Consider the following 22,725-nt stretch of genomic DNA (forward strand, 5'->3'; position numbering starts at 1 on the left):
CCACGACTCCGACTCCACAACCCTGCTAAATGCAAATTTTTAAAATTTTTAACATTTTAAATAATTTTTATATATATTTTTAAAAATTATTTAACGGTTAATAAATTTATTACGAATAAAAAAATGTATAAATTTATATATTTGCAAGGACGCATAATTTTACTTTATTTCCGATCTTTATGAATTTATTAAACTACAAACGATTGGACAAAAATTGTATTTCACATTTTAAACGACCAATGGAAAACATTCTAAATACACACACCATGACTCGATTTCATTACGTCTGGAGTTTTTGATATTTCGTTCGGAGTTGGAACTATCGCGTCATTTCGCAAAGTTTACTTTGTTCCTGGATTTAATTGATATATTTGGTAGTTAATAAAGTACGTAAAGAATGAATAGATTATTTGGAAGAGGAAAGCCTAAAGAACCACCCCCGAACTTAACTGATTGTATATCTAATGTAAGTTGTGTAGTTTTGATTTCATGTTTCCGAATATTTTGTTTGATTTTCAGATAATGTATTATATTATCAATTAATAAAGCTCTATGAACCTTTCTAAATATAATTTCTTAATGATTGATTTAATGTAATGTATATAATCCTAGTAGGAGTTACCTTTAGGCTGTTCATTTATGTGACTGTGAGAAATACCTGCTGAAATTCTCTGTAATGTTTACAGTATTGAATAATATTTTTTGATGGATTGTTTTTAAACACTAATTTTTTCTTTTAGTTTGTTTTATATTGTCATTAAATAAAACTGAAAGAAGTCATGGCATGTTAAAAAAATTGTGGATTTAAAATTCCTTTAAGAAAAACAAAAGTATAAACATTTAAAAGCAAACTGTTTATCCAGATTACTTGAACAGAGTATTAGCGGAAGGAACGAACGTCTAGTATGAAATCCAAGACGTTAATTTTTTGAGGATAGTTTAGTTTAGTTTAAAAATTCTTATTTTTTGGGTTTTTTAATAAATGTGTACTATGAAAACAAGTAACACAAAAATTAACAACATTAATATAAGGTTTTTATAAAAATGAAATCAAATAATAAGTTATGTAACATTTTGATTGAATCGTGCAAATGTAACAAATATTTTAAAATTTTTCCCACTCAAAATTTAGTGTATTAAACAATATAAGTAAACATTCAAATATTTGAATCATTAATAAGGTTCGACTGTGGGACGAGAAACTGGCTCAGTTAGCTGCTTTCTACTTTGAAGCAATATCTTGCAATACAATGATGATTGAAACAGCAAATATTCAAGATTTTTTGTATATGTATTTTCAAAAGTTTAGTACTTGTACATGTGCATTTCACTAGAAAATTAAAATTATAGTTTATAGAAGATTTTATAATGCTGTCATTTTTCTCTATTTTTTACAATGTCTTTTAACAAAGTGGTTTTATCAGAAAGCGTGCCCAATATGTACAATAAAATAAAATACATTTAATTGCTATGTAAATAATTGCAAAAATTATTCAGGAGAAGAATCTGTCTTTCAGCTTGATTACAATATTATAGTACAGTACTGTATTTTATTACCCTATTAGATAAGTATTGTATATTAATTAATTAAGGAGCTAAGATAAGTATAGTATATTAAGGAGCTATTTGGAGTATTGGTTTAGTTTCCTACACAAACTAATGTTAAACTTTTTAACTTTTAAACATGGAGAGCTTTTATTATTAGTATTTGAAAATCAGTGTCTCAATTTAGCACCCTCTATTGTGGTTAGAATGATTGATGCAGGATAATAGTTTTCTTTTAGTTAAAATACAGAACAAACATTGAATGAACTGTGTGGGAAAAAAGAATATGAGAAAAATTGACATTATATATATGGGTCCTCATTTGGAACTGGAGAAAACAACCAATAGATGCAGAAAAACGATTGATTTGGGAATGATAGATCGAGGTTTCACTGTACATGTAATCTCTGTTCTAAAATGGAGAAACAGAGTAAATTAAATTAATAAGTAGGCTTTAATCATTTTTAAATGTTAAAGCAGAATTTAAATTTGCAGTTCTTGCATATCAATCTTATGTTACGTCATTTGAATTCTTTGGCATAGTTTTAGATTAAGTGCAGTCTAAGCATCAGGCTGTGGTCAGTTTGGTCTAACTTTGATAGATAATTGGTCTGCATTATTCTTATTTAATAATTTATTAACATTTTGTGTGTTTTTTGGAAGAAACGTCTTATTATCTGTTGTTTATTTTGGAAGTTATCTCTGAAATTGTGATGCTAAATATTAGTGTAGTATCTAATGATAAGTCTGTGGATTTACTAATTAATTCTAATAGCTATTTCAACAGATATCAAATTCCAGATAGTTAAAAAGGAAGAATTTTTTCCTCACTCTTAAAAATGCTCCATGAAGACATCATTTCAGATTTGATAATAAATAGACAATGTATATGTCTCATGTAGCAACAAATAAAAATTTCTGTGGATTCCTGGAATTAGTTATCCATTGAAGGACTTATGTGGAATGTCAGAGTGAGATTATATTGAAGCTTGACAGCAGTGATGTTTCATGTAGGCAATCCAACTTTTTAGTACATTTTCCAGTTCTTCAGAGAATTACTCACAAAGTCAACCCAAAATCCAGCAATTAATCGCACAAACATCTACCATCTACCATTCAGTAGACATCTTCAGATGGAATGTTACAATTCTATTGAAAAATTCTTAATTTAGAATTGTATGTGTTGTGTAGTAGGTGTGATGTCTGGTTATTTGTGGATGTTACCGGCCAAACCCAATTTCAGGCCAAACTAGTTTATCCTACACATGTCAGGATATACTAGTTTAGCCTAGGACAATCTAGTTTGGTTTAAATACTTTAGGCTTAACTAGTTTGTCCTAGGCTGAACTGATTTAGAATTATTATTTAAGTCAGGCCTGGCCAACCCAAGTTGTTTCGCGGGCCGCTTTGATCAAGCGTAACATTACAATGGGCCACAATTTAGGCAAACATGCTTTTAAAAAAGTAAAACAAATACAAAATGAATAAGATTTCATTGTTATACCAAGAGTTTGTACTCTCACCTGCGCATTATAACAATGACACATGCAAATTTTCATTTATTTAATTGTTTTGGTATACACAAAACGGAAAACGAAAGTTTTAATAGATATATAATGTCGCTTAGTGTGCCACACAATTTAATGTGATGGGCTGCGGGTTGGCCAAGCCTGATTTAAGTATATTAGTGGTTAAAATAAAATTAAAAGGCAATCAATTAGATGAACAATATTTATTCAAACATAGTCTACTTAATTATAAAAAATGGTATTGATTTAGAAGTGACACAACACTTGTACAAAACTATAAAATAAAAATAAGCTAATCAGTACTTATCAGTTTGCATTTTTTTATTAAACCATACACTTTTAAAGGTAATTAACTTTTGAAAATATTTTGAAAAATTCAAACAAAATAATAAAAATAACTTTTAAAGTCAAACTAAAATTAAAAATGAACTTGTTTGTGTTTCTTAGTGTAACATATAAAGTATTTAATCCTTTATTTATTTTTACAGGGTGAGTTAAAGTGTACCTAGGTAACCCCAATGGCAGCACTTCGGACTGTTTGTGCTCCCAGCGGACTCTTCCCAGAGGGGAGCCGCCGGCAAGCCGTCCATTGTTTAACGTCACTAGTTATTGATTCATAGTAGTTCTTGAACAAAAGAAAAAAAAGGAAACGTCTACTAAAAATGTAGTTAACCTAACCAAAGCACTGCCATTGCGGTTACCTAGGTACACTTTAACCACCGGGTGTACTGTGGTGGTATTTCGAATTACACAAAATTTTTTTTACACTGGCACCTATTTATAGTACATAAATCAGTTTGGCCTAGGTCAAACTAGTTAAGCCTAAAGTATTTAGGCTATAGTTTATACTGACATGCGTAGTATAAACTAGTTTGGCCTGAAGTCGGGTTTGGCCAGTAACAGATAGATGATGCAGAATTTGTCAGATGGAACGTCATCAGCTAGATGTTGGTGAACGTAAAACTTCCAAGTTGGAGGGAAAACTTCTTGTTCTTGTGGTTGATGGTTTACAGAAGCCTTTCTTATACAAGGTTTCCATAAAGAAATGCTATATCCACCAATAGCCAGGTGCCATACCTACTACGCAGCATGTACAGTTCTAAACAAGGAATTTTTTCATAAAATTGTAACATTCCATCTGAAGATGTCTATCGGAAGGTAGAGGAAAATGTTTGTGCAGTTGTTTAATTGCTGGATTTTGGGTTGACTTTGAGTAGTTTTTTTGTTTACATATCCAGTATTGTGTTGTTGTTCCAGTTCTTCATTTGACCCATCTTTGTGTGTGTGTTTGCAAGGATGTGTGCATGTAGACACACATATTCACTCATAATAAACCTATTATTTATAAACTTCAGAAAGATGAAGGAAAATTTTAATACCTCAAAATTTTATTTTTTATTTTTCCCTATACTTTTACATTTGGAATGTAACTACCTATATATACTATGTTTAAATATTACTTTAACTTAACTAGTTTAATAATATTGTAAAAATTAACTGATTATTAAGCTGCAGTTTGAAAAAATTGCAGACCTATAAATTCCCTCCGTCGTTCATCTGTTCTGTTTTTTTTTTTAACCTCGAGAATGGAGTTAGATGGATGAAAGATGAGATCAAATATGGAAATCTTAGGGCAGGAGGAGCTGATTAACTATATAAGAACTTCCGATGCAAACTGGAAGTCATGCTATTTCAGTTCAAAACCTTTTCCCTGAAAGGTGTTAGATAGATGATCAGCATGACTATTATTAGAGAAAAAGTATGATGTACAGGGGCAAGCCACTGCTAATTTGAGGAGGAAATCATATATTTTAAATTAAATAAATTAAAAATATGATTAAAAATTGCATCCTGGCATTGTGACTGTCGCAATAAATAATTTTTTTTTTTTTTTTTAAATTCCCATTAGCTAGTTAATTATTGATAAAATATTTTTATATTTATTGTAGCTCTGAAGATTATATTAAGATGTTATATTCTTAGTTTTAAGATAATCTTTAGTTATAGAATCAATATTTTTTTTAAATTTAAATTCTATTGAATTGCTTTATAAATTATTAAATAAAATGCTACAATTGTATCTAAACTTTCTTTTTTCAGGTTGATAGTAGAGGTGAATCTATTGAAAAGAAAATTGCCAAATTAGATGCAGAACTTATAAAATATAAAGATCAAATGAAAAAAATGAGAGAAGGACCTGCAAAGGTATTTTAATCAAATCTTTAATTTTTATAAAACTTCTTTAAAATGTATCTTACATTTTTCTATTAAAAACAATATTAATAGAAAAATGTAAGATACATTTTAAAGAAGTTTTATAAAAATTAAAGATATATTGTTTTGAAATTCTTTTTGAATTTGACATATCATTTTTACTTGGAAATATATAATTAAGAGTCAGATAATTTTTGATTGGTTTAACGTGCTCAATAAAAAATTTATCAGAATAGATATCACAAGACAGTTGTATTTGTACCAAAATCTAAGTTTTATTCTAATACTGCATGCACATTATACATATGCAAATTCTTACACACAAATTTCTTGATTAGTGAATAGTCTAATGGCTCTATTCCATGTTCTTCTCATTCTCCATATTTTACACCTCCTGGACTTTGCACTGAAAAGTGGAAATGTTATAGACCTCACCGTTATCCATGAATTCATGTATTTAGGATTTCATAGAACATGCAAAAACCTCCACTTGTTGTGTGGTGCACTGCCTTGTTATGCTATTCAGACCTCCAAATGATTCTTCTCTTCCAGACACATTTAAATCTTTGATATAATCATTCATTGTTACTCACGGCACCAACTGGGGACAAGTAATCAATATCCTAGGTACTACTAAGATTTAAATGTGTCTGGAATTGAAGAATCATGCGGAGGTCTAAGTGGCATAACTGGGCAGTGCATAGCATGGTAAGTGGAGATTGCGGGTTCAACTCCTGTTTCAGACTGATTTGTTTTCTTCCAGACTGTTCTAAATTACTTAATAAATATTAAATTATAATAATTATTAATTTAAATAAGAGATGGCACATAATGTCTAACTCTAGTACCAAATTACTTCATTTCTAATTATTAATTGTAGCAAAAAATAGCCTGATTATGGCAATTGTTTGGTGTAGAATTTAATGTGTTTTTCATTTGAAAATAGATCCAACTGATTTTTCATCTCTACTTATAGACTGAGTTGTCAAATTTAAATTTCTAAATTGTTTTAATTCCATACAGCTCAACAGGAGGTAAGATAATGTATGTTGTCCCTTAGAGCATCTTGGATCTACCAGATTTGTTAATAAAGAGATCAAAAAGTTCTTCCCAAATAAAACAAAATCAACACACCATCCTGCACTCTCATATTCATTTGGAGTTATACGTTTGATATACAGAACTATAACAACTCCAAAGAAAATGTAAACAACATTAACCTGCAATCACATGCAGTAGCAACAATTTTTTGCATCTACTAGTTTTTGCAGGCATTTTTTACCAAATTGACTTACTTAGCTCTGCTTTCATGATATTCTCTTGCTACATGTCATCTGCGTAAAAATTTTGGTTGAAAAACTGTTTTCTTCTTATCACAGGCCCTCAAAAAACATGCTGCATAAAATTGCTGCCTTATGCATGTGATCACATGTGATTTCCCCCCTCCCCACATTCACATGCATGTGGTGGTGATTTTTCAGCTCTTGGTTTTGGTGACATTTAAAATGGCATCATGGCGGTCTTATGACTACCACTTGAAGTAATTGTGAATGTGATAAACATCTCACACTTGGCAGTCTGCAAGTCACTGACCTTGAATACTTATAAGTGTAGGATAATCTGGGGTAATATGACCTTAAGCAATTTAAATGTTCTTCCAACTTTATTTTGTGCTTGAAAAATACAGAAGTCATTTCCTGGTCTTTGAGAAACAACTCAGCCCTCCTATCATTTATTTCCAGGTGAACTTGTTTCACATTATTCTATGTTATCATAAAGTCTGTATGGGAGAAGGGTCAAGGGCATTGTTCTGTAAACAAAACAATATTGCATAAACTACACAATGTATGATGATGAAATTTGGCACATGTAGAGATGTCATATTGCAGGATTTTTCAGAATAGTCAGATTTGAGGAACAGCAATTACATGCTGCATACTTGTGTGAAAAATCAGCAGAAAATTGCAACCTTATGAATGAAATTGCCTGGGGGAAAAACTGCATGTGAGTGCAGGTTATCAAAAACAACAAAGCCTTTCTATGACTTAGAGTGGTGTGACTTTTTTCATATTTCTTTATAAAGACAGAGGATGAGGCTTCACAAATGTAGTAAATCTTCAATACAAAACAAATATAAATACTGAGTTTTTCTACTATAACTAAGAATCATCCCAATTACACAATGCTGTAACTTATGCAGACAAAAATAATGCACCATTAAAACTACACAATACTGATTGGAGCTAACACAGTACAGTAATACCCCAAACTTACGCGATAGGTGGAACCGAGCGGTAACCGCGTAAGTCGAATTCGTGTAAGTCGGGGTATAATTTCACATATAAATACATACAAATAATTTTTAATTGGGGCCGGAGACTAAAGAAAACAATAGTTTAGAAAAAAATGTTTAATAAAATCTTAGATAATACATATGTATAACAAATTAGGCTATATTATTTTACAATTTTTCACATTTACTTGATTATTATGCCATAATTTTAACATTGTTTCCATCTCAGCGATAATACTGTGACGTTTACGAATGATGCTTGAATTTAAAGATTGAGCATTTTTCACAGCTTCGAGAATTTTTTCTTTGCCTTTTATAATTGTTCTGACCGACAATTCCGGTAGATCAAACTTCTTTGCCAATTCACAAATTTTCATTTTTGTATCAAAGTCTTTAATAATGGGTACGTTTGTAAAGTCAAACGAGTTAAACATGTTAGTAACGAATCGTACGAAAAGTTTAACGAAATAGGAATAACGATGACGTCATTCTCATTTAACTCGTTCGACTTTACGAACATACCTAATGTTAACTTTACATTCCAAAGATAAAGTTTTTCTTTTCTTGTTTGATGCAGAAGAATCTGTTATACTTCGTTTGGATGACATAGTAGAGTCTCTCAAGTCTCCGTAGACATAACAAACACAGAAATAAATAACACAAAATAAATTGTAGCTATGTGTCGATTCTGCGCGACACATTCGAACATCCGAAGCTGAACAATAGTGGGGGGGAGAGTGAGTAATCAAGGGTTGTGTGGTGCTCAAACAAAAGACAAATCGACGAGATTTGAAAATCGCATAACTCCGGGTTCGCATAAGTTGAGGTATTACTGTACACAACAGACACCATAAAATAATCCTGGATCTAGAATTCCTTGATAGGCATCTTACTGATCTTGGCAGGAGCATGTTGAGAGAACTCAAGATGTGTTGGCTGACTTGCAGATATCTCTGGAGAAACAAAAGGCTTTGTGATTGCCATACAAACCAATTCATAAATACAAAGACAAAATTACAGAAAGCACATTTTAAGAAGACAACAGTTGTAGGAAATGCTATACATTACATTACATCAGGTTGCAATCTTTAACACAGACTGACTGCTTGCATTGCCAATCAAATAGCAATAATACATCAAAAGCTTGTATACAAATACAAGCTATTATATATCCAGGAATCATACCTCAAGTACACATTTCAGATAGAAGACAACATGCACAGAATGTACTATGACTGCTCTAATCAGACATATTATGTCTGATTTACAGCAGTCATAGTACATCCATGGATTTTTTTGTTTTTTAAAAAAAATGTATAAAGTACTGTGTGTGTGTATTTGTGTTTACTCACATACACTCTCTATAGCTGTATTAAATATTTAAAAATAAAATTTTCTTTTTTCAGAATGCTGTTAAACAGAAGGCAATGAGAGTTTTAAAACAAAAAAAGATGTAAGTTTCAGTTAGTTTTTATCATTATTGTTTTAAATTCTTACAATATTTTATTTGGAAATTTTCAACTTTCATAAAATTACTGATATATTCAAACTATAATAGAATAGATCTCTGTATATTTCTGATAATTATAATGCAAATAAACTAAAGGTGATTAAAACATGAAACATTAAAATAATCTTAACAATGAAAAAATTTTATCTGGTATTTTCTCTTCTCAGTCTATTAATAAGTGTTGAAATGCAAAGTTTAATTATAATAACTAACTAATACTGAGTATTTGAAAACAGGTTGATTTAATGCATTGATAGAGATTGAAGTAAACAAATGAAGTATTAAAATTCTTCAAGAAGTCAGATTGCAGAATAAGGGTCTGTTATGTCTACCTGTTATGAATCAGGTTGTCTGATTTGGTAACATTTTGTTTCCAAAGATTGTCAAATGGTTTTAAGTGCAAGCATTTATACATTGCAGAGCAGTTATTTTCAGACAAGGAGCTTTCATTCCACCATTCTTTGCTAGAATGTTTTGTCTGAAATGATATATGCATGAACCTGTTGGAACAGTCATAACTGGAGATTGCTGGCTAGTATGAATTACATTCAGACAGCTTTTATGCTGGTGAACATGAACATTATTTTGATGTAAGGATGCAGCGTCCATAAATAAATAGAAGCATCACCACTGCAGCAATCTCAACATGTGTGCGTTGGTCCATTTGCTTCTATACTTAGATGCCACATCATCACATCAAAATATTTCTTATGTATCCAGGCCCTTTGAATTGCAGTGGACAGTCTTATTTGAAGCATAATAATTGTCCTGTTTCTAAGGGAATTTTCTATGTTTTCCAATAGGACATTGAAATCATACTAAGTCATTCCAAAATACAGTGGTACCTTGGTATACGTCTGCTTTAAAATATGTCCAATTTGGAATACGTCCTGTTTGGATGAAACAAATTTTGCTTGATATACGACTTAATTTAATTATATGCACCATCTATGAACAAGTAGCACTATTGGTGTACTAGACCAGACTAGACATTTGCGGTACCATGGTTTATAACTTTGTTAAATTTCTTCTGATTTTAATTTGTAAGTAAAATTTTATTATTTTTATTAATTATGAATTGCAAAAAGGCAAATGAAAAACAACAGAAAAATAAAATGACTAGAATCACAATGGAACTGAAAAAAGAGATTGTTGAGAAATATGAAGGTGGCATGCATGTTTGAGATTTAACTATTGCATACCGTATTCCATGAATGACAATATTGGCAATAGTGAAAAATAAAGACATTATTGAATCTGCTAACATTTCGAAAGGGGTTAAATCAATTTCTAAACATGATCTAATGTTTAGAAATTGCTTTTGCTTTTGGATAACTGAAAAACAGTGTATTGGCAAAAGCATATCAGAAGCAATTATTTGAGAGAAAAAGATACAGGCTGATCTCATGAAAAATCAAGTGGGAACTATCCAGGAAAGCGAGGTGTTTAAAGCCAGTCATTTTTTTTACATGAGAACGGATTAATCATTTTTACATTTCTTCTTATGGGAAAGGTTGGTTTGTTATATGTCCTATTCGGTATTAAGTCCAAACATCAGGAACTGATTAAGGTCATATACTGAGGTTGCACTGTATAAGAAAAACTTTTTCCATTATCCACCAGTAAGTTTACTATTCTCTGAGTCTTCATTTTTAATATTTTATGACACTATAATGACAACAGTGTTTTATTTTTTTTGTCATCTTCATTCTGTAGTAATATTACAAACACATCTTTGAAAGATAAATGACCATTGTGAATTGATCAAAGGCTGTCAGTATGTAAACTGCTTATGTCTGAAAGGATAGTGTGAATATACCAGTATGATATTAGTGTTACCATTACATTTCTGAACAGGTAAGTATAAATAGATCTTAACTTGGTCTCTGTGTTACTACTTAATGTGATTAGGATTTTTGATGGATGGGCAAGACACTAGTTCTTGATAGTTGAATTGTTCACTGTCATGTAAGTTCATAATGATCACATCCAAGAAGTAGTCAACTATCTAGCACAAATTCTTGGGAACAACAAGAACTTTAGCAGCTGAATAGGTCCAAAGAGATTCCAACTGAAGATGAGAATATTCAAATGTAAGAAGTGTCTTGTATCTGAATAAGTGATTCCAATTAAAGGTGAAAGTATTCAGGTACAAGACACTTCTTACATTTAAATATTCTCATCTTCAGTTGGAATCTCTGGAGCTATTCAGCTGCTAAACCCACTAAGAACTTTATTCATTACAATTTATTTCTAGTAGAAATTAACACAATAAGTAGCAAATACTATATTACTCTAGAAATAACAAAGTGCTGAGCTATCATCAAAGAAGCCAAAGGAAGACAGATTATAACTTGAAAGACAGAGCAAGATCATCCGCATGGAATGTAATAATAAAAATTAGATACAAAAATGATTTTAGTTAAAATAATCATCATAAAATTTTATTATTTAAAGAAAAAGTCAGCTATAAAAATTCCATTGACTGGAAAAGATGCTATATATTGTTTTGTCATATAATTTGCTGATAAAATTGGCATCAGTAATGAATGATCTTTCAATTAACTTCTGTCAATGAGTTTTAGTAAGAAAAAAGAATTCAGAAGTGAGATTCAATAAAAACTTCAAAAAATAAATGATATCCTAATATGTAATTCTAGTTCAGAAAAGGTGTCGTAATTGTTAATTTCATTATTGAGATTGTTATTGTAATACAGCAATAAACTAAGTTTAAAACTAAAATCATAAGCTAATGCATATAAAATATAGTATAAGAATGTTATGAATAGACTAGTTGTACCTATAAAAATATTTGTTAAAAAATTATTAATCTACAAAAAAAAATAGGAAAGATAAATTTATTCATATAAAATTTATAAAATTGTATGTAATACCTTCACAGTTAGGCAAATTGATATTTAATCAAATAGTGTTTGTTTCTTTATTGTCTGTTTGCAAGAGTTCTTTGTCCAGGTGCCACTGTATTTGAAAGAAATGTCAGCTCTCATGACCAAGATTTAATTTAATTTACTTCTTTCTGTTAATAATATAAAGTTAAAAAATGATTGGAAACCAATAAATGCCAACTCAATATTTTCTGAAGCATTTTTGTACTGGATGGGGTAAGTTCAGTAATTGGCAAGGCAGTGAAGAGTGCCACTATAATGAGCAAAATTGGGCATATTTTTTTGCATCTAATTATTTTAAATGAAGTTAAATGATAAAATAAATGCAATAGGACTAACGTACAGTAAATAAACTTCAAAATGATGTATTTGCATATGAATTGCATTTGTTTTATAGAAATTGGAAATACATTTTACCTTAGTATGTTCTATATACAGTATATAGATATACAGTGGTGCCTTGTATAATGTATGCCTCGAATAATGGACGCTGCGAACAATGGCCGTTACGTGACTTGAGCAACGGACTGGCTGCAAACAACAGACTTTCCGTTTGGCAGTTATGTGAGGAGAACAATGGTCTTTCTGAGAACAAGTGTGAATGATGTTTCCACTCTTTTGCCGTTGCCAATGACAATCTGCTATTTTTATAATATATTAGTATTATTAGAATATATTATTAGTATATCTGAAGTACAGAGCTCCCATTGGGATTTGGCTTGCTCCCTTGTTTATTACGTACATCACCTCAGTGCGGAGTATTTACATTTATTCAAGTGTTGTGCAAATCATGGCTTCTAAAATAACAGAGAGGTGATTTCAATTGAAACAAAGCAAGACATCATCAGAAGGAATGAAAGTTGACAAAAGAGAGGTTAAGGAGTTTACCAACACTCATTATTATCCAAACAGAGCTGAGGCCAGCAGGATCAATGATCTCCACAATAACACCCTTGCCTGTCATTTCCGACAGGTGTTGAAGAAGAGAGAGAAACAGACCACCTTGGACATGTTTTTCAAGAAGCAAGCTGCCAAAAAAAAAAGGATGGAACAAGAGATGACCCTGCAAGCTCTGGTAGCCTCTCCTGAATCTGACTTCGATTAAAAACAATAAAAAGAGACCTGCTGCAATGTGTAAAAAGTCTGTATCTGTATGAATGTGTAAAGAAAGTATTCCTCCACTTCTTCCTTCTCACAACATCTGACTACTCGGCATAATTGGTGACTGCTCCATTTTCATTTTTTTTATGGTACAGTATGGTTATTTTATGCTGTGGAATGAATTATGTATTTTAACATGTATTTCTATGGGAAAATGCGTTTCGTATAACGGACTTTTCACTTAACAGACGTGCACCTGGAACAGATTAAGTACGTTATACGAGGTACCACTGTATAGGTTTACAATATGATCTTAATTCATTACTAGATTTTTCCGAACAGAATTGTAAACAAATCAGATAAGGTTATTTAGTTATTGGCAATAGTATTTGAATTTAGTGTTTACTTATGCAATGTCAAAATTTCCTGATAATATTGGAAGCAGTATTTTCTTTCAAGATAATGCACATATTCTTAATCTTAAAAAATCTTTTAGGCATTTCTTTGTGTGTTTGTTATCACTACAGTACATAGTTTCTTATACTATGACTTATGGGCTCATTCAATCACATTAAAGAATTAATTTTTAAACAAAATAGTTTTGCTTTAAATCAACAATTAAAATCTATTAAATGTGCTGTTTAACAGATATGCTCATACATTTATTTTAAATGTTTATTAAAATTATTAAAAATACAGGAAAAATCAATTATAAGAAATGAATGATTTAAAGTGACTGATGTGAGAAGTGTTTGTGTGTAAATTTAAAGATTTATACATTTTACACTCATATTTTACATAATCATAATAAGCATAAATTTGCATTTATTTTTCTAGGTATGAAACTCAGAGAGAGAATTTAGCTCAGCAGTCATTTAATATGGAACAAGCAAATTACGCTACACAAATGTTAAAAGATACAAAAACCACTGTAAGTTAAAAATTTTAGTTATTGTGTTTAAAAAATTCATTATAAATAAATATTTATATAAATTAAATTTTTGTTTAGAAGTTGGAATAGTTGTTTTATCCCAGCAGCTTTATTATATTTTGTGAGATTTCAAAAAAGCAAATTAATACACTATATTAACTAGTTAGTTTGTTAAACTTATACTGGTAACAAAAATTATATTAAGAAAAGATACTGGAAATATTAGATTCACATTATAAAATGGTATAATGTAGTCTAGTCTTTACAATTGTTGTTCAGATCCATAGTACTTGTCTATACAGACCAGTAAAGATGAAACCACTAGGTTCATGTTAGAATGATCAGAATTTTATTTTGGTTGTTTGGAACTTGATCATCATTGATTTTGTTCATTTGATTCCAGGAATTGAAATTTTTTGTTATATTATCTGTGTTTAGATTGTGATAAATATTTTTTAGCATTTTGGAAACATCAGTCACATTACAGTAGAGCGCCATTTATCCAAATCAATTGGGGACTGGGGTTTTTCTTCATTGCGTGTTGCTTCGAGTTGAATTTTCATTGATGTTAAGCCTAACGAAAACTTTTTAAAATAATAATCATGGCTATTGTATCGTTAAAAATTATTTTTTTTTATTTTGTACAAACAAAATAAACATATTGAAAAATATACTTTAGAAGTTGATCTAGTATCAAAAACGTTCGATTCAGCATGACACACAGTTCTCAGAAAAACACCACACAAAAGTGTCAGTGCTGCCAGCAAAAAACACTCGCCAACAGAAAAAATATTAAAATAGCCCAAGATATAGTCAAAGATTGCAGTGCCACAGCACTAGCGAAAATTTAAATTTAGCGATTGGAATGCTCTCGGATAAACGATGCTCTACTGTATATTAATATGGGTTGCAATGTATCTGCCAGATACATCACCCGATATTGATTTTTGTTTGCATATTTAAAGAGATGTCATTCTGAGCTTAAGCTTTTAATACTTCAAACTTTATTGTTATATATGAAACTTAACAAGTATTTACTATCAAAAACAATGATTAAAGTAATTTGAATTTATTTTAAATCTAAACATTCAGAGTTACACCTACAAAACAATTTTTTCTGACTATTTGAAGAGTATTGTAAGTATATCATTACTTTGTTTTAGGCAAAATCAATCATTGCAGCACTTACAACAATACTTTGAAAGTCAAATTTTTTTATGAGAAACAAGTTGAACTGCATTTTCTTTTTCCAGTGGATATCTCAGGTGAGATCAGTAGTGACTGCTATACTTTCAATTGATTTTTCAAACTCTTGTAATTTCTGATATAGTTCCTTTTGGATCTCAGTATTTCAATCTGTTCTTAGATTTTTCAATTATTAGACTTGCCACCAAATTCCTTAAAACTTTTTTCTGCATTGGGCCTATTGCATGTTTTGTATATGGAAAATGTGTGTTTATACTATTATATTGAACAGGGTATAAAGGATAACAATTGGCACATGTTTCTTACTACATTACCTGTAGCAGCCATTTTGTTAACCATAACCTACACCTGGTGTTGTGCTGTTGTAGTAACAGGTGATTTTTGTATCTGAATCAATTGCATCATCAAACTGAAAACTTGAGACCAATAAAAATTTGTTTGAATGTGATACTATTATACAATCATGTCAAATTCAAGTAGATTTTTGTTTATTTTTGGTGTAATAAACTCAAGTGGAAGCTGTGGTTTACTTCTATGTAATATACCAACATACAATCGACCCCCCCATGACATGGTAGATATGTTCTGTTCTTTATGAAATTGATGTTCTAAGAGTTCTTGAATACATGAGCCAGTCACAGCCCAGCATATATGCAGTTTACAGACTATGGCTATTTGAAAGGTTTTCTTCCATAAAATTAATTGATTCTAGACTAATTCGACTCAACATTTCCAAAATACGTATAATTTTTTGGGAATAATCCATATAAACTATGCTATAAACAAAAAAATTTTAGGATTACTTAACAAGCTTAAGCAATGATGAAAGTTTTCTGATAAGTTATTTTTCTGCAAAAAATTTGCTGAACTTTGGAGACATCATTAATAGAAATAATTTTTATGGCTGTTGAATAAGAAATGTTTTTTTCACAGGAAATGTATAAAATTACAGCACTGTATTAGACTTATAGTACCTAATTTATATACTGTACAGATGATAGTAAACTCAACTTACCCGCCTAAACTGTCCGTAGCGTGTAAATAGTTCGGCTGCTCATCCACTATTAGTCCAGATTTGACCAATCCTGTCACGACACGAGTCGGCAATGACGTTTTACTGAATTATAAGAGTTTTTTTAGCATGTTTGTATGAATATGGTAGCAGTTTTTTCGCTGTGCTATAGGAATCCAAACTATAGGAACTGGTGTTATAGGGGGGTCAACTGTATATGACAATTTTTGTTTTCTCAAATCCTTCACTGATTGAGTATCTGAAAAACAATTTTCAGCAGTGATATTATGTTCAGTCGTGAAGATAGATAGGTTCTGCAATTCTCTTTACAACATTTATTGGCTTGTTGCTAAAGGATGTGGACTTTCAGACTATTTTTATATGTAAATTTCAAGATTTTAAGTGTATAAAATTTTAGCATCAACCATACAAAATATTTTAATCTCATACTCATTTGGCTTTGAAGGAATCTACTGTTTAAATCCACATTTTCTTTTGAATAAGCTAGCATTTCATCAATTGTCATGCTTTGTCCCTTTGCAGTTTTCAACAAATTTTGAAAACAACTCTCTTACAGTTGCTAATGTGACAAATTTTGAGTCAGTCTGTATGAGTCTGCCTACCATTAAATTTTGTGTCTGTTGTTTCAGCATATCTTTGTTGAGTATAATTGCCTTGTATAGACTTTATGCACTTACTAATGTTTACTAACATCAAATTCAATGTCTCATCAACAATGAAATAATTCCAAACATCATACTGTCAATATATTGGACATCTCTGCAGTGGTGCATTACAGCTTTATGGGCCCAGACAAAATTGAATTAGGAGAGCCTTATATACAGTATAGTGTTGACTTCATATATTTTTCTTTGGGGTAAATTTTTGGGAAAAATATTTTTTTATAAAAGATTTGTTTGGGGCCTCAGACAATTGCCTTTTTGACCATAGGATAACACGCCATTGTCTCTGTGCCCAATACATAAAGATATATATCTTTTCCAATGTGTTTGTTCACTGTTATATTCAATTTAAATATTTTGGATCCTTTATAAGCAACAAATAAATATTTAGTGTTCAGAGAATATTAGCAATTATAATTATATATATATATATCTTGGCAGGAGCATGTTGAGAGAACTCAAGATGTGTTGGCTGACTTGCAGATATCTCTGGAGAAACAAAAGGCTTTGTGATTGCCATACAAACCAATTCATAAATACAAAGACAAAATTACAGAAAGCACATTTTAAGAAGACAACAGTTGTAGGAAATGCTATACATTACATTACATCAGGTTGCAATCTTTAACACAGACTGACTGCTTGCATTGCCAATCAAATAGCAATAATACATCAAAAGCTTGTATACAAATACAAGCTATTATATATCCAGGNTATATATATATAATTATATTATAATTGCTAATTTTAGTTTTTTAGTATTATATTTCAACCAACTATACTCATGAATTTGTATATTCAAATTTTAGGTAGATGCTATGAAATTAGGGGTGAAGGAGATGAAAAGAGAATATAAAAAAGTCAATATTGATGATATTGAGGTAAGTTAATGTATTGAAATATATTCAGTTATTTTTAATTTAATTACTTCATTCACTATAATTTTTAATTATAGTAAATGAGGTAATGCAAATGAATATTTATTGATTTGCACTTAATCCATATACAATATTTACAAACATAATTCAAAATTATAATTAGATTTAAGTCAATATGGAAAACCATTGCCAACAGGATGCTTTTTGTGTTTTCATAAGAACAAATTGAGATATAGTTAAAATTAAGTGTATAATCAATATATTTTACAAATTTCAAAAATCAATTATAAAATGTATCATTTTATTTAAACAAAAATATATTTATCCACATAATTGTATTAATCAGTTGTGTATTTATAATCATGAATATTTTTGGGATTACAAAGTAAAAAAATTTTAAATAGTCCTATCTATACTAATATTATAAAGAGGTAATGTTTGTAAGTATGTAAGTAAGTAACTTTGTATGCAGCAGGTAATCTCCGAAACTACTCATCCGATTTCTTTCACCAATATTTAGAATGGAACTTCAGGGTGGACATAGGCTGTATATTATTCCATTAAACATTCATATAAATTAAAATATATCATCTAGGGTTAAGGCTTTTATGTCTGACAGATGGCACTATGAGTACGACGCCCTAAGTTTGCTTTTCTGTGAGGCATTATGCTTTTCTGTGAAAATGAACTAAAGCAGATCATCATCTATCTATTTATATAAGTAAAAATGTAATGTTCATTTATTCCTACCGATTCCTTTGAAATTTTGACACAACGCTGCATTCGAATACGCACGTGTTTTTATATAATATATGTGTCGAAATTCAATCCCACTGAAGGGAGATGGTTAGGATTAAGGCTTACTTACGGTAAAGAACTCTGCTTCTATTTACACTATTTTAGATGCAGGCTTTTGCGTTTTTGATTGCGTTTTAATAGGGTACGTCAACAGAATGTACACTAAGAAGAAATTTTTCGAAAAATCCCTCCCCACAAGGGAAGTGTTATAAATTTATAATAGATACATTTTGAGCCACAACAACGCGTGGTGGGATCTGCTAGTACAATACATCTTTGTAATATTTCTTGCAATATTTTTTATAAATATCCTACAGCATTGGATTTTTTTTTTAAGAATTTAATAAATAAAATATCATATTTATAAACACAATTTATGAATATATTTTGATTTGCAGCAGAATAATACAAAATAATAATAATTGCATTCTGATAATAAAAATATTTTTATACACAATGTGAATTTTTCTGTTCTGTTTTGATATAAATTGTTAACTATATACAGGATTCCTATGCACTTGGAAAGTCAGGGATTATCATTAGTGTTCAGAAAAAGTCATGAAATGTCAGGGAATTTGTTAAAAATTGTTGCAAAGTCAGGGAATTTGCTTCCTTTGCTGCCTTGATTTTTTGCTGACGATATGTTTGATTAAGCGTAGCCATCTGCAGGCAGCAAGAACTAATGTGATGCAATACAACTTATGAAAAGGGGTCAGAATATTTTCAGGCCCAAAATTTCTTTCAAGCTTACATAAAATTTTCTCAAAAATTTGCAAAGTACACAAAATGATAAATAATTTCAATGGTATTGTTTATCAATTTTTATTTTAATAATTTTGATTGTGTAACACAAAATTTCTGATTTTTTTTCCAGTTTATTAATATTTTATGAAGTTCAGGAAATTTATTAAGAGAGAAATTTAATAAATATATACTTCTGTACATGGATCATATAGAATTTGTAATGACTAATAAAAAATTTTTTTTTCTTTCAAAGCCATATAGATTTATGGTTGTGGATTAATAACAGAATTTTAGTAAAACATTTTATTTTTAACTTTAATAATTTGACAATCATGGAAAAATATGTTACTATTTATTAAAACATTGGAGAAGCAAAACATGTGTGCATAGGAATTCAAATGCTGTTTTATTTTGTCAATGTGCCATACTGTAAGGAACATGAGGGTCAGAATTTGTACAAAGTTGGTCAGAAAAGGTCAAGGGAAGTCATGGAAATTAAAACAAAAGTTTGAGTAGGAACCCTGTATATATTAAGAAGTTGAAAATCTAAACCTTAAAAAATTATTTTTAGAATTTGCAAGATGATTTAGAAGATATGTTAGACCAAGCCAATGAAGTGCAAGAAGCATTAGGAAGAAGTTATGGTATGCCAGAAGTAGATGATGATGAATTAGAGGCTGGTAATTATTAAGTATTCCTAAGATTTTAAAATCTTAATCTTTAATATTAATCTGTTTTTCAGAATAGTAGTAGAATGTTTTTAAATTTTAAATAAAGTTTTCTTAATGTATGTATATAATAATTACTTTTAAATTATGAAAGAATTGGATGCATTGGGTGATGAAATTGCCTTGGATGAAGATACATCATATTTAGATGATGCGGTGAAAGCTCCAAATGCTCCAACTAAAGAACCAGGAACTGAGAGTACAAATGAGGTATATCTTATTTAAATTTTATAATTTATATACCAGTAATTTTTGCCAATTGAAAATTTTTGCAGAAAATTTTAGTATCAATTTTATTTTTTTCATGTTGGAATGCACCTTTACAAAATATACATGTGGAACTGTAATGTCATCTTCAAAATACTTTCCTTGCACATCTATACACTGACTTAAATGGCTTTCCCATTTCTGGAAGGATGCCTGAAACTCATTTTCCAGAATACTGTTGAGCAGCTGCCTGACATTCTATTGGATATCAGTTATATTAGAAAATCTTCATTCTTTCAGTGCAGGTTTTAATTTTGGAAATAGCCAGAAATCACAGGGAGTAAGTCAGGTGAATAGGCAGGATGATCTAAATGGGCAATTGCTTTTTTGGCCTAAAAAGTCTCACAGTGAGACTTGGCATGATGAATGATCCACTTTTCAGGACACAGTTTGGGTCTTTTTTCTTCAAACAGAATCTTGTAATCTCTTCAATATTTCTAAATAGTGTTATTGGTAGATGGTTTGTCTCTATTCAATAAATTCTTGGTGAACTATTTTCTTGTGATTGACGAAACACACCAGCATGGTCTTAAACTGTGAGCATTGACATGAATGCTCTTTTTAGGGCATGGCAAACTTGGGAATTTTCATTGCATGCTCTGATGTTTTGTTTCTGGGTCATACTGTAATGTTTAGGTAGCACATTTGCCAATTTTTGCACACAATTTAATATTAATACATTGCTCTAAATTTTTGATCACCCATTTTTATGCCAAGGAGTACATGTGATAACTAATACTGTCCCAATAGCTAATTAACAACTAGCTCTATCAGCTTGGAATTTTCGCACATATTAGTTCAAACATGTTCAAATGCAAATGTGCACATCATTTTGATATAATTGTCATGGGTGATACTATGTGGCAATTTCGGGAATTAAATTATTAAATTGTCACATCATGTATGTATGTATGTATGTATGTATGTATATATATATATAATATATATAAAACATAATACGTATTAAAAATTTTTGTAATACAGTGATTGAAATTATTCAACTGAATAGATGAATGATTTACGTATTTAATTTAATTTTATTTTATTAACAACTATCTTTTTCAATGAAAAGAAATTATTTATTGAGGTAAATTGGATAATCAATATTCCAATTTATCTCAGACTTTCTTTCTCCTAGGTATGGTACAATTAATATCTGCTAAAGTAGCAGGCCATCCCTTTAAGAGCAAAACAAAACAAAATAAAGGACTTTCAGCCTATATTGATCAATTTTTCATTCTGAAATGGTTGAATTTGCATTTTAAAATTCTTTTTGATGTGATACAAATTATTTAAAATTGCCAGCTTTGGATAAAAAATACTTCGATAGTTTATAATTTTTGTAAATTAAATTGAACAGAAGTTATTGAGAAATTAAATTCATATTAATTCAATAATGATCATTAGAAGAAAAAGAAGTGTTTTTAAAAATAAGTTTTTCTTCTTTTAACAGAAAGTTTAGTAAATATTTTACATTAATTCTAACTGAAAATTTCAATTTTTAATAATTAAAATTATAATTAAGTAGTTAGTATAATCTATATATATATAAAAATGAATGTATGTCTGGCTGTCTGTGTGTGTGTCCTTCATGCATTACCACACCGTTTATCCGATTGCCATGAAACTTTTGGAAGTTGTTTAATATACTCCAGCGAAGGTTTGTGGCATAGTACGATTGCCATGAAGCTTTGGAAAGTTTTTTAATTTTTTAATACACTCCCGCGAAGTACATTTATCCTACGATAGATTGCGCGCGTTTACACGAGCATTTGCGCACAGTGTGTTCAATTGATTTCAAATTGTGAAGACCATTTCCCCCTTCAAAAAATATCTCTATATATGCATTTGTGAACTGTTATTTATGATATTTATAATAATTTTTGTTTAATCACTTTATTTCGACTTTTTTTGCTAATTATGTATTCGCTCGAACTTCGTTAAAATCTTAACTGTACCCCGAACGACGACTGAAGTTGTAGGAAGAAATTTGCCTATTTTACCGATCTAGGTATCCCCCTTTTTCAAATTTTAATATAGACTCAAAATAATTTAAAAAGACAAATTACAATAAAACGGTTTATTATCTGACTATCAGAAATTTCACAACATGCCAAGGAAGAGAGGAAGGAGCAATTAAATAATTAAAATTATAAAGGATTAAAAAATATATATATATATGATGGGGAATATCGCACTTCTGACAATCGCTGCAAGTGTATGGGCTAAATTTGGAGAATCCGTGCTTCTCGCGTGGACAACTGTATGTGGCCGGCTCACGCGTCGAAAATCCTTCTGATTTATTCGTGTACGCACCAGACGGAAAAACAAAAAATATCGTGTATCCACAAGCACTCCAATAAATAAATAGAATTGAAAC

General features: G+C 30.1%; 1 protein-coding gene across 1 annotated transcript in view; it reads left to right on the plus strand.

Annotated features, from left to right (window-relative positions):
- The first annotated feature begins 221 nt into the window (after positions 1-221).
- LOC111634181 (charged multivesicular body protein 5-like) overlaps positions 222-22,725 on the plus strand; it is a 39,283-nt gene continuing 16,779 nt past the window's right edge. The window contains exons 1-7 of the mRNA XM_023378889.1: positions 222-466; positions 5,175-5,279; positions 8,988-9,034; positions 13,936-14,029; positions 17,740-17,811; positions 19,922-20,030; positions 20,173-20,288. Coding sequence (XP_023234657.1) covers positions 398-466; positions 5,175-5,279; positions 8,988-9,034; positions 13,936-14,029; positions 17,740-17,811; positions 19,922-20,030; positions 20,173-20,288 — 612 coding nt within the window. The 5' untranslated portion in view covers positions 222-397. The remainder of the gene's footprint in view (positions 467-5,174; positions 5,280-8,987; positions 9,035-13,935; positions 14,030-17,739; positions 17,812-19,921; positions 20,031-20,172; positions 20,289-22,725) is intronic.

The sequence above is a fragment of the Centruroides sculpturatus genome, unplaced genomic scaffold (genome assembly GCF_000671375.1).
Source record: "Centruroides sculpturatus isolate CEXI.00-Female unplaced genomic scaffold, Cexi_2.0 scaffold778, whole genome shotgun sequence".
Lineage (NCBI taxonomy): Eukaryota > Metazoa > Arthropoda > Arachnida > Scorpiones > Buthidae > Centruroides > Centruroides sculpturatus.